Genomic DNA, 12,775 nt, shown 5'->3' on the forward strand with positions numbered 1-12,775 from the left:
GCTGTGCATCATGGCAGAAGACAGAAAACTTCTGCCGTACATCCTATTTTAGAGAAAGACTTCGAAAGGAGCAGTTCCCTCAGGGAATCATCGTACATGCCCAGGAAAAGGGTTGGATGTGCGAAGAACTTGTTGTAGACTGGATAAAGACCGTCTTGGCAAACAGACTTGGAGGCCTGTTGCAACAGAAAGCCCTCCTTGTTCTGGACAGTTTCAGGGGCCACTTGACGGACCGCGTCAAGAACTGACTCGCCACAACTCGTAAGGACTTGGCCGTTATTCCTGGAGGACTGACGGGTGTGCTGCAGCCGCTCGACGTCTGCGTTAATCGTCCATTTAAAGCGGAATTTTGCCAATGCTACTCGGAATGAACGGCTGGAGGCCATCATGAAAAGACCCCTACAGGCAACTGAAGCGGGCATCGCTACAAGTGTGTGCGTGGATTTTGAGTGTGTGGCGTGCCGTGTTATTTGAAACAGCCACAAAAAGCTTCAAGGTGACTGGAATTTCAAACTGCATGAACGGCACTAGGAATGATTGTCTCTGGGAGGATGCCGAAGCCGAGGCGAGCTCTTCCGAGCACGAGGACAGCGATAGTGAAATGGAATCGTAATAACATTCCTGACATGTCATTTGCGACTCTCTTGCACTCTGCTACTGTTGCAGAAACAGTACAGACGTTTGATGAGCTGTCATCGGCCTGATTCATGTAAGGGCTGCACAAAGCAAAATTTTCTAAAAAAAAAAAAGTGTGGCCCTTACGCGAGTATATATACAGTAATACCTCAAGATGTTATTCTGTAGCAGCTGTTTCTAATCAAAGGCCAGTTTGCTCTCAGCACAGCAATATCTTTTTGGAAACACTTCTTTCACAGCTTCTGAGGCGTCACCTGCTACGTGTGAAATGGAACGCAGCGTCGTCTAGTGCAAGCTGCCCCAAAGGAGAGAGGGTCGAGCAAGAAGAGAAAAAGAAAAAACCACCACCGGCTTCAACGTCACCTTCAAAAGCTATTATGCCGAAACACATCAGCAAAAGCCTCCTCACGGTAGTCAGCTGCGTCGAACTGCATGAGGTCGCCGGCCAGCGTGACTTCGGGGCAGATGACCGGCGACGGTACGTTGCTCGGAATCGGCCCGTCGAGCAGGTCGTCGTCCGCCGGCGGGAACAGCCCCAGAAGCTCCGGTTCCGGCAAACGAAACGGCACCGGCTCCGGGCACAGCTGCATCAGTTCCGCACCCGCCTGCAGGCAGAGGTCCAGCAACTCTGGCTCGAAGCAGCTCTCCAAACTACTCATCAATGTGTCATCTGCGGTTGAGCAGTTGGCCGCGGAAGGCACCACCGTCGGCGACTCCAATGAGGATGGTTCGTTCGCGATGGCCGCCCTTGGCACACTGTCGACCTTCACAAGGCTGACGGCCCGCACGTCCCGGTCCCAGCACATGCTGAAGTACTTGGGCAGTGAATTGAGCAGCTCTTCTAGGCTTTTGAAACCTAGTTGCTGCAGCGGAGGAGGTTTGCCATGTCTGCAAGAAACGGGAACAAGAAGAAAGGCCTTTAAGGGTCTAATATATGACGACAATGATGAATCAATCTTATTTGGCCAATCCCATTCCTACCAGAATTGTAAACGTTACAGAAAATAAGTAACCGATTACAATTACAATTACAGTAATACCTCGTAAACTCGAAGAAGTAAAAAGCAGAAAAAATTTCGAGTTAAAAAGATTTTCGAGATAAGCAAGGTTGAGCAAATGCTATGAGAAGTCCACTTCTATCTAAAAACGTTATCACTATTGACCAGTTTCTTAACAGGAGGGCCTAACTGGCTCTTTGTAAAGAATTTAAAGAAAAATAATGACATACCAGAGCTGTCAACCAGCTGTATTTTTCGGCACTGCCTCGCAGTAACACTTGCACCTAGCAAAGATTTCTGGAGGTGCTTAAAGGCCAACTCCGGCGATTTTTTGGCCATGTCAAAGTAATGGTGCTTTTATGTTCCTGAGACGCTCCTGTTACAGGCCCGATAGCAGAAATACTCGGCAGATTGGAGAATAATTTTAAATAAGCAAAAAAGCGCAACACCGAAACCGAAACCCAACCGAGTGTACTGTCTACGTATGACGTAGACGTTGTTACAAACAAACCGGAAGTCGTGCAAGGCATGCCGGTCACGCCGGCGCGGAGTATGAAAACTGTGACAGCCGGGACGACCAGCGAAGCGCCGGCCAAACCAACGCTGTCTGTCGCCTTGCGCACAGCAGACGCTCGCTGTAGCGGCCGAAGCGCCGAAGTTAGCGGTGCCCTCGGCTGCGTCACTTCCGCCGCCTTGCCGATACTGACGTCACAGACGCAATGTTGCCAATAATTGTGGGAAGCCAGGAGGGCATTTGCAGACAATCTTTAAAACTCATTTGCAAACAATCTGCGCATGTCTCAAGCCTGTAATTTGGCATAAATGACGGAAACGTGCAAAGGAACGTACCCAGCGAATTTCACTGAGATCCATCGACCTCGAAAAATCGCCGGAGTTGGCCTTTAACACATAGCATGTGGCGATCATTCGCACCGCTGCACTCAACTTTATTTCGCATTAAGCGAAACATGTTTCTTGTCTCGGCTGATGTCGTCACCCCTTGAATAGCTGCATCGACACTGCCGCGATCACCGTGCATGACGCCAAGTTGTTTCACTTAAATGGTCAAACCAGTCGATGTTGCAGGCGAGATCACTGTAGCCCACCACGAAGTCTAGAGAATCGGCCTTCTCTGTCAATGTTGTGACTGGAAGGGGCTCCTCTCGCATGGTGCAACCACACAATCAGCGCCGTCTTGACATCCGGAACTTCGAGTCTCGAATGCGCTTCTTTGATTAGGGCTACCTTTCTTTGCAGCACCAGTGACTTGCTTTTCTTTGGCGGCGTTATCCTCACCACATCGCACGGCCGACGAGAAAATCCGAGCGACGTGTCTTGCGTAAATAAAATGCTGAAATCGCATCTCTGACGGTAAACAAAATGATGTGTGCGACCCATGCTATTTTGCAGGGCCTGCCTCTGTGCACGTCTATGGCGTCACATGACGTGACACAGGGTAGCTGGAAAAAGTTGTTATGCCGCTAGGTTCCGACTTCACTTTCGGGAACAGTGTTCACTTCGTCGAAAGCGTGGTAGCCTCGCGTGAACCTTGTGAAACGTAGACATTTTGCCGCTAGCATTTTGTGAAACGGTTCGGCGGCGAAATTTTTTTTCCACTCTCACTCGAGATTTCGAGATAACCGAAAGTGGGCACGGAAATACTTCGAGATAAAGGGCAATAAATACATTGCACCTATGGGAAATCGTTTGGTACCGCGGAAAATTTCGACTTAGCTGATTTTTTGAAATATGCGAGTTCGAGTTAACAAGGTATTACTGTACTTCCTTTAAAATGTAATTGATTGCAGTGGTCAATCACAACCTCACAAAAGTAACAGTAATTACAGAAATGTAATTGATTACGTTTGCGTTACTTTCCTTCAAAAATTTTATTGCCGTGATAGAGTGTTACATTATAATCTCGTAACAACGGATGTGTTTACAACAGATATTTGGATGCTACAGACCAATATGCGGCGTTAGGCCAACCTTCGTATCTGTTCTATTGATTGATCTTCGCTTACAACAGATTCTGGCACAATGGACATTCGAATATAATTGACTAAAATGTGAGGCCAGCAAGGTGGTCAGGATTCCTTTACAACGGACTTTTCTACCACGGACACTTCGAATTCAATAACTTCCGACTCCAAACATCACTTGGCATACTTTCGGGATGGGAACAGCACCTCGGATATCGACGTACCGATTTAAGAACAAAGGCCGCCGATCTCCGGTTGGTCAATGATTAGTTATGCCTAGCCGCGGCAACAAAAAATTGGCATGCAGCGTGCTTGGTCTAGCATTCCGTAGCGCCGACGCTCGAAATTGCTAGCCGCTGCCACCGCTGCTCCTTGTGCTGCACAGTGAGCTTGGTCGAGGGGTATGCTGCCGAAGCGTAAACTGCCCATCCGAGGTTCTGAGGAGCCAGCGGGCGATGTGGTTCGTTACTTGTGATGGAGCATACTGCAGCTTCTTCGCTTTCGCATGTCCTCTAGCATGATGTTCTTGCCCGCAAAGTTCAGATTCGTCTCATACGTGGGTGCCGTAAGCGTAGTTAGGCCAAGCCACGACTTGAAGCAGAAAGCTCGGCTGCAGTGTGCGTGGCCGCGGTGGCCGTATGTTTCAAAGTACGCCATGCTCGATCGCGAGTACAAACAGTTGTTCCCGGATGGTCTTTGTCACGAGGTTGGAAGTGCTGATGAGCAGAGCCCCTAAACACGGGTCCGACGAGTCAAAGCTACAGTCGAGCCCGACTATATCGAACCCGTTTATATCAAATTATCCCGTATATCGAACAATTTCTAAACACGGTAAATTTACATTGAGAATATATAGCAAAAGTTACTGTTACATCGAACGAAAATAGCAACGACAACCGACATATCAAACTCCATGTGCCTCAAAAGTGCCCCAGCAAGTTGGCTTTCCCTCGCGGTGGCGGGGAAAACTGCCGGCGCCACCCTAGAAAAAGTGGTTTAGACCCGGTTGTGCACGGGCGAACACCCCCCTGCAAGAAATGATCCTGGCCCGCTCGCAGCGCTTACAGCCAATCAGAGGCCGTCGTGCTTTCTCCGAGGTACAGAGGCGGTAGAAATGAGCGCCATTTTTTCTTTCTTTATGCTTGTGTGCCTGCTGCTGCCTGTTTTCCTCGAGTCCTCATTCAGCGTGGTCCGTGCTGGTGGTGTTGCCTGTTGGTGCTCTGTGAACCTTCGTGTCGGCAGGGAGCTTAAGATCGACTTGCTCGGAGCTCTTTCTATGTTGAGTAGATCGTGGGCAGATGTCACGAAGGAGACGATCCAGAACTGCTTTAGGCGTGCCGGCTTCCGCATGCCTGGTGATGACACCCCAAGTTCCAATGACAGCACTGAAGACACCGCAGGTGTTTCCGCCGAAGTTTGGAGCGAGCTGGCAGAGTTCCCGGGAGCTATCGACGGATCGACATTTGACGAGTTCGTCAGTGCGGACGATGATGTCGCCATCATGGGTGAGCTACAAGATGAGGACTACGTTGCAGACGTCGTGCCGACCACGAGCCAAAGCGACATCAATAAGGAAATTGACGATGGCCCATTGCCTACATCCTCCGAAGCGATTAGTGCACTTGCGTTGGTCCGGCGCTATTGCGTGAATGTGGAAGGTTGCAGCCTCAGCTGCTCCGACTCGTTGGACAACGTGGAGGCGTGTGTGCTGTCGCAGGCAGCAAAGTCGTTGACACAGAAGAAAATCCAGGACTATTTTGTTCCAAAGTAGGGCACGCAAGTAAGCCACCATATTAATAAAGTACTTTTCTTATTGTTATGTGCCTTTGTGTCAAAATCCTATAGCGGGCCTATATCGAATTATGCCATATATCGAACTAATAAACGTTTTTTGGCAAGTTCAATATACCCGGGTTCGACTGTATTACAGCCGGTCCGAGATGCGCGTCAGTGATGTTCGTGACGAGTGTGGTGCGATATCGTAATCTGACGATTGAGTTTCCGCTTTCAGCTGCTAAAGTAAAGCGTAATTATATCCTAAATGATCATCGAGCCATGAACACAGAAAGCGTCACTAAGTAGCGCGGTTTTCGACAGCTGTAACCTCGCAATGCACAAGCAGCAGACGACGCTCTCCTGGAGCAAGCATCGGTCCAAATACGAGACGTGCTGAAGCAACATGGCAGAAGCAGGCAATCGTAGGCCTCGAAACAAACGTCCAATGTTTGCTTTTTTTTATGCTTGTTTCTGAATGGAGGAGCTAGCTGAAGTAGGGAATTTGAATACGAAGAAATGCTCTTTCCGACGAGCCCAGAATGGAGGAGATATAATTTATTGAAAAACGCTGGTTTTTTTTTTGTTTCTTTTTTTGCAATTTCTGCAATAATTTTCGCCACCTCAGCAGGCACAACAAATCTTTTACAGCACTCCTATGTAGTTTTCAGTGAAGATATTTGGAATCAAATAGAAAAAAGGCTACAGAAACTGTAAATGCGACTTTCAGAAAATATATTTTGCGTTATTTTCCGCAGTAAGAAAGCCGCGTTCCCCATTAAGAATAAATTTGTTCTTTGACCGCGTTTGTGACTTGTAATTGTCTTCGGTTGTAACAGACCCATTCAGCGCTTACATAAAAGTCTGTTGTGACAGTACTTGGATTTTACATACTCTCTTTACAACATACCAGAATCCTCTTCACTATAAAGGTCCGTTGTAATGAGGTTATACTGCATATTGCCGTAACAGAATAACACAAGTTTACTCAATCTACAAGGAACTATGGTGGATTGCATGGTAGAGAGAAGGTTGGGAGGCTTACTGTGACTTTTGTGATATAGTGTTAGACGCTGTTAACTTTCAATAGGAGTGGTTCTTCAATGTTGTCGCTGATTCTTCCATGTATCCTCGTTAAGAGGTCAGCTGCTACGTTGAACACGCTCTCAATGCCTGCGCTGGATGAAAGCGCGGTATTATAACGTAGGAACACCTTGCTCGTCAGCTCGTAGTTTCGCAGTGCTTTGATGCTTGTGTCCATGTCATCTATAAAGCGTCCTGCTTCGCTGTTGCTGGCACTTGGGTAAGGCGTTGCAGGTAGGGCAAGAGGCCGCATACTTTTCAGGACAAGAACTGCCGTAGAAGACTGGTTACCACTTGATTTTGGAAAAATAAAGTAACTGATTATCGGTAATTAATTACAAGGAAATGTAACTGAATTACCCAGAACGTTAGTTTCGGAGAAGTAATCAATTATATTACAAAATTACAAGAAAATGTAACTGATTACAAGTAATCGATTACTTGTAGCGCATTATGTACAACCCTGATTCCTACGGTATCTCTTTAAATCGGCATCCCCAATCCACTGGGGCTTATCACACGTACTGCACCTCCCTCACTCACCTGCGACGGTAGGCGTCTTCAAGCAGGGCCAGGGACATCTTTGGCTCTTCACCGGGCTCTGTGACGGAGTACAGCAGGCGGCGCAGCTGCCAGGCGACACGGTACAGGGGCGACAGCTTCACGTGGCCGGCGCGCCGGTCGACAACAATTGAGCCGTTGCGCTCCAGGTCGCGCAGTAGCAAGAGGTTCGGGTACGAGCTGCACCGCTGGTGGAACGCAGTCCACAGCTGGGCCAGGTCCATGCTGTCGTCGGGTTCGGAGAGCAGGTCCAGAACACACTCCTCCTCTCGCCTCTTCTCTGGGGTTTCCTTTGTCTCCGCCTGTTTTTCTTCAACGACCTGTGTCGTCTCCTGGCAACAGGGCGGGGCCAATCGTCAGTGCAGTCATACATCGTCACATCTGACACGAAAGTATGAAAAATTTTCGAGCAAGGGGTGTCGCTGCAGCTAATATCTATGCATACGTGCCCAGCACACTACCATATATACTCATGCAATTGCCGCAGGTTGTTTGCCGAGCTTTGGGGTGAAAATCGCAGATGCGGCTATTACACAAAGAAAAAGAAGACTTTACTGGGAGAAGCGAAAAAGAACCTCTGTCACTTTCATGCGGTTGCAAGAATATTATTTCTCCCCTTTGTCCTCCTCGTCCTCTTAACTCGTCGCATCCTCAAATTCGTCTCTGTCCGAGATGAGGTCGTCCTCAGTCCCATCAAATTTGTTCGGGAGTCCCGTGACCTCGAAGCTTTTCTCCGTGTGGAAAGAAACCCCACCCCACGCTTCAAAAATACAGTGGCACACATCCACAAGGGATGCCCTGCTCAGCTGTCCAGTCTGTATTGTTTGATGGAGGGCAGCGCCTCGGAGGAAGCCGTTCAATCTCAGAGACTGTGCTTTTGCTACCTAGAGGTGCAGAAACACCACACGACTGCCTTGTTTTGTCTCCCCCCAGAAAAGCTTTGAAATTCTTGCACTGCATAACGAAAAATACTGCTAACCTTCTAAAAAATTAAGGGTGTGGCTAATACACATGCAATTTTCAAGTATATTTTTTAGGGGGATTCTTTAACATAATTCCGGGTGCAGCTATAACACGGGTGCAGGCATTACACGAGTATACAGGGCAATTCCAATGCTGGTGGCGGTTTCCCAATGCCAAGCTTGGGCAACATTGTTGGCACACGACGACAAGTTCGAAAAGCTCGCAAAACCATCAAGTCGATCCCGCATAAGGAGAGAACGCACATCTTTAGGCACAGGCCGCAGCTGCCAACTCGGATGCCGGTAGCCGGGCACCAGTCGCACTATTCTCCTCCGGCTGTCGCTCTTGTCCAGCTGCAACAAACACGAGGTTAGCAATTATTACAGCGAAAGCAGTCCTGAGATCACAACAGCCAATTTTGGTGGTGTAGTTGTCCGCCGCTGTCTGTAACTGCCATCGCGCAGAATCCAATTTAAAAAAAAAAAAGAAAAAGAAACCTTGGAGAACGCTTGAGCTTCGCCATCAAGAACAAAACACGATAGCGTAATCGGGCCACGCGCGCATTGCCTTCTCAAAGGCTAGGCCTTCTTCGGTTCTAGGTGGATGCCCCATCTGTGCTGCAAGGAGACGAATGTTTGTGCGTGTAACATTGGCAGTTTCAAGCTACCCTAGAATGCCTACTGCAAGTACAGTTGCGAAGTGCCCACTACGCCATAATTTTTCCTTTTACACATCAGTGAAGGGCCCACTACGCGTCCGCAAGGCAACATACAAACATACGCAGCTGCTCACTTTGCTGATGCTTCTGCTGCTGCTGATGATTAAATATGTGTGAGCGCTTTGTAATGGGTGGGCCTTTAAAACACCCACTCATCGCGAAATTCACAGGTTTTGATGCTGGGCACGATTCTACACTTCTAGTAAGAAACTCATCATGTGATGCCGTTACCCTATGAAGTCATAGTGATGTCACATGTCGGGAAAATATCTGACGTCATCGAGACGACACAGTGATGTCCTGACATAACGTGATGTCATATGGTGACGCCATTGCACACACTGTCGATTAATCAAAGGTGGGCTGATCCCAAAGACACTGCAAAACCACGTGACATGCAAAAAGCTTGTATGCCATCGATCCTGGAGGCAGAGGAAAACCAAGTTAGGTGCAAAAACCTTTTGGGTGCGGGATCAATACAATTGATTGAGAAGAAAAAGAAAATAGAGTTCGCCTCCGAGTCATCTTAGGCAAGTGCATAAGGCATCCTGTGAATTTTTTTCATCTCTTCAAGCTCCCACATTCCCCTGAACTTCTGCCTCTTTTACTTCGAGCGAGAAAGGTTTACCCCGTGGACAACGTGGTGCAACGTTGCAACACGGTGCACAGTTCCACCCACCTCAGCAACGTCGGGGATGGCCTGTATCAAATGGGGCAGCTTCCCATACGGCAGGTAGTTGGCAAGGCAAAGGGGCCGGCCAAACGCGTGCTGGTAGGCGCTGCTCAGCTCGCACAGCGGAATGCCTTTGTCGCCTGTCGGGCCGAGTAGATGGACCAGTTCCCTGGCGAATAGGCGCAAGCGCTCCGCACACTCCATCGTCGGATCGGGTTGCGCTGAAAAGGCGACAGGCAGTTGGTCTTTTTTCCCGAAGTTCAATTACCCTATACTCGGTTACAACCTAATACCGGTGTCACATGGGCACTTTTGATTGCGATCAGGGCCGTTTTGGATTAGGCTCGATACGGATCAGGTCCCTTTTAGTCATGATCAAGCCAGATTGGGAACACGACGATCGCGATCTGCACATCGCGATCTGGCTGACGTCTGCGCTAAACTCGATCCGGATTAGGCTGTATCATATAGCAGTGACAAACTTGTTGATCGCGGTCAAGAAGTCCAATCCGGATCGGCCCTGATCGTGATCAAAAGTGCTCGAGTGACACCGATATAAGAAAAAATGTGAGCTAGGTGCCCACAGAACTGCCTCGCAGTTCTGTGGGCACTTAACAAGGCAGTCGCGCTATGCTCTGTCTGTGCCGGTTGATGATTTTAAATGGGCTGCACCAGATTTTCTGCGCCAGTCACGCTACTCACGGCATTCTCTTCTTAATGTGAACTATATACAAAAGTCTCGGCCAGTTCTTTCTGAAGAATGAGCGACCCAACTGGTGAAAGCGCGTCGTCTGCTGCTGCTGCTAAACGAGCTGCCCGAGCAGAGGCTCAACGTCGCCGACAACCGAATCCAGATATGCACGCCGCTGATGCAGAAGCATTTGCCTCAACTTATTGCAAAATCAAAACACCTAAACAGCCGTACTCAGAATTCGCATCAGGCAGTATCGTAACTGTCGGTGAATTTTTGTTAGGTGGTAACCGAGTACAGTAGAACCCCGCTGATACGTTTTTGAAGGGACCGTAGGAAATAAATGTAAGAGACGGGAAACGTAAGAGCCGAAAAACAGGAAAAACGGCAAAATATTTAGTGGTACAGAATTTTATTTCAATTCTTACGAGTAGCACGAAAATTAGCGCGCTCAGCCGCGATCTAGTCGATGGATAGAAACGCGGAGCTTAGGACGGCCTTATCCACAGAAATGGTAATCAACGTATGTGATTTTTTTAACACCAACAGCTGTAGGCATGAAAGAACTAAGCACACGCAATCACGACCGGCGCGGCGAGTCCGACCGCGAACCGCACGCACGACCATGCGAGCTCCAACCAGCTCGAACTCCTCCCGTTCTCCGACAAATAACGATGATGATGAGTCTACGCCAACGCGATGGCAGAAGTGAATGCCAATCTCGAAGGCCTTGCTTTCGCAAGCAATTACGTCATACACGCCATGTTTGTGCAATGCAAATCTCAGAGGCTATGCTTTTGTCAATAGTAAATGCCAATCTCAAGGCCTTGCTTTCGCGAGCAGTTACGTCATAGACGCCATCTTTGCAATTTGAATCTCGAAGGCCATGCTTTTGTTTGCATCAATTGAAAGATTCTGTTGCTTGCGCCTCTCATGCGGCTAATATTACGGTCAAACGAGGCCAAGCTGCGTGAAAATGCACCATGGCCGCTCTCTTTGGTAGTCACTCGGTCGGCTCCGGGCGCACTCGCGACGTATCATACGGGAACGGTCCGACAGTTACGACGTAACAGCGGGGTTCCCAATACATTGTATCCTATGGGAGCTATGCCGGGACCGGCGGAAAACGACGTAACAGCCGGGAAAACGCAGCAGTGAGGAACGTAACAGCGGGGTTCTACTGTATATAGCCCCATGATGATGATGCTATGCAGGGTTTTGTGCCGCAAGGGCCAATGATGGCCACAGGGTGCCAAACATATGTGATGATGCATGGAAATGACGCAGCCTATGACAACGGTACTCTGTAGCGTTGGGTGTATGTGGGCCTCAAACTTGCGCTGTAATGTGCGTAATGCAAAAATAGCTGTTAAAAGAATGTCATGCTTACTGAGACGTACAATGAATGTGCAAATACGGTTTGCAGAAATGAACTTCTAAGAAATCGGAATGAAGGCAGACCTTATACTTCGTCAAGGCCCTTGGAAATAAGGACCACGAGGCATGCGCTGTATGGCCTATGGACCCTCGCCTTGTTTGCAAACATATGCCCCGAGTGGCTCCCCGGTTTGCCCACCAATGTAACGTGCTAAACTCAGCAGACAAGAAAAGACACTGCCGAGTAGCAGGAGTACATAAAAATGGAAGCCAGCAGATTTTTCAACTCTTTCCAGTGAATAACCGTATTTTGCAAGTAAGCACAGCCCAAACATACACGCAGTATTATAAGTATTAGACTTTTATGACTTTCCTTTATTCCAAAATGCAATAAATTATTCGTGGGACACGTAAACAAATGAGAAACATGCTTTTCATTCCTGTGCAGCAAAGTGACAATGCACGTGACCATACAAACTTGGGATTCCATGTTTGTTGCTGATAAAGTAAAGAGAAAAGCAAGAACATGAGCACTACCTGAGACGCTATTATGCAATGCATAGCTGCACAAAAATGTACAGAATACATTGTAGTCTCCTTTTCTTTTTTTTTAATGTGCGAGAGCAGATTTGCGCAAACTGCCCTGCAATTCTTGAATGGCGTTTTACTAGCCTACCTTATTTACACCTCATTCACACTTTTAACAGAGCTGTTCTAGCTTGGCATAAAATGCCTGTCGTGACCCAAAAACCTCGCCTCGCGTTGCCTAGCAACCAGCCGCATCCGCAGCTGGGCAACACCTGGCATAGCCACGCATGCGGAGCCAAACCACGTCTACGAACAGAGAGGCTGCGCACAACCAAGTTCCACCGTGCCGCAGCTGCTCTGACACAGGCCGCACATGCGCAGAGCCGGGTTTCACAGCGTTGAGCGTAGCCTAGCAACCGGTAACGCCGCAGCTGGCCTCGCATAAACGCGGGTGCGCAGAGCTAGAAGAGGGGGGGAGAAGGACGGTGGGCTCAGGGACAGCGATTTGAACACAATCAGAGCGGCAAGCTTTGTGCGTATTCCAGACCTGCTCGTTGCAGTTTCTTGGCTGCTGCTTTTCGGCCAAGCACGCTGGACCCAATCAACACCGGCGTTGAGATTCCTGTGCCGCAGCACAACGAGCTGAGGATCAACCAGCTTCACTGCGCCAAGCTTTACGCGACTTAGTGCAAGCTTCCCGCATATTTTTTATTTACATGCTTATTTACACTTTATTTATGCCTACCTTATTTATACCACCTTATTTATGCCCTTTATTTGCTCCTATTTATA

At 48.5% G+C, this 12,775-nt stretch overlaps 1 protein-coding gene across 1 annotated transcript in view; it reads right to left on the reverse strand.

The window, feature by feature from the left end:
* Window positions 1-12,775, reverse strand: part of LOC119400240 (meiosis regulator and mRNA stability factor 1) — a 55,675-nt gene that overhangs the window by 10,062 nt on the left and 32,838 nt on the right. Inside the window, exons 11-14 of the mRNA XM_037667249.2 lie at window positions 9,394-9,608; window positions 8,260-8,349; window positions 7,016-7,365; window positions 1,046-1,524 (exon numbers count right to left, since the gene is read on the reverse strand). Of these exons, the coding sequence (XP_037523177.2) occupies window positions 1,046-1,524; window positions 7,016-7,365; window positions 8,260-8,349; window positions 9,394-9,608 (1,134 nt within the window). The remainder of the gene's footprint in view (window positions 1-1,045; window positions 1,525-7,015; window positions 7,366-8,259; window positions 8,350-9,393; window positions 9,609-12,775) is intronic.

This window comes from Rhipicephalus sanguineus, chromosome 7, assembly GCF_013339695.2.
Source record: "Rhipicephalus sanguineus isolate Rsan-2018 chromosome 7, BIME_Rsan_1.4, whole genome shotgun sequence".
Lineage (NCBI taxonomy): Eukaryota > Metazoa > Arthropoda > Arachnida > Ixodida > Ixodidae > Rhipicephalus > Rhipicephalus sanguineus.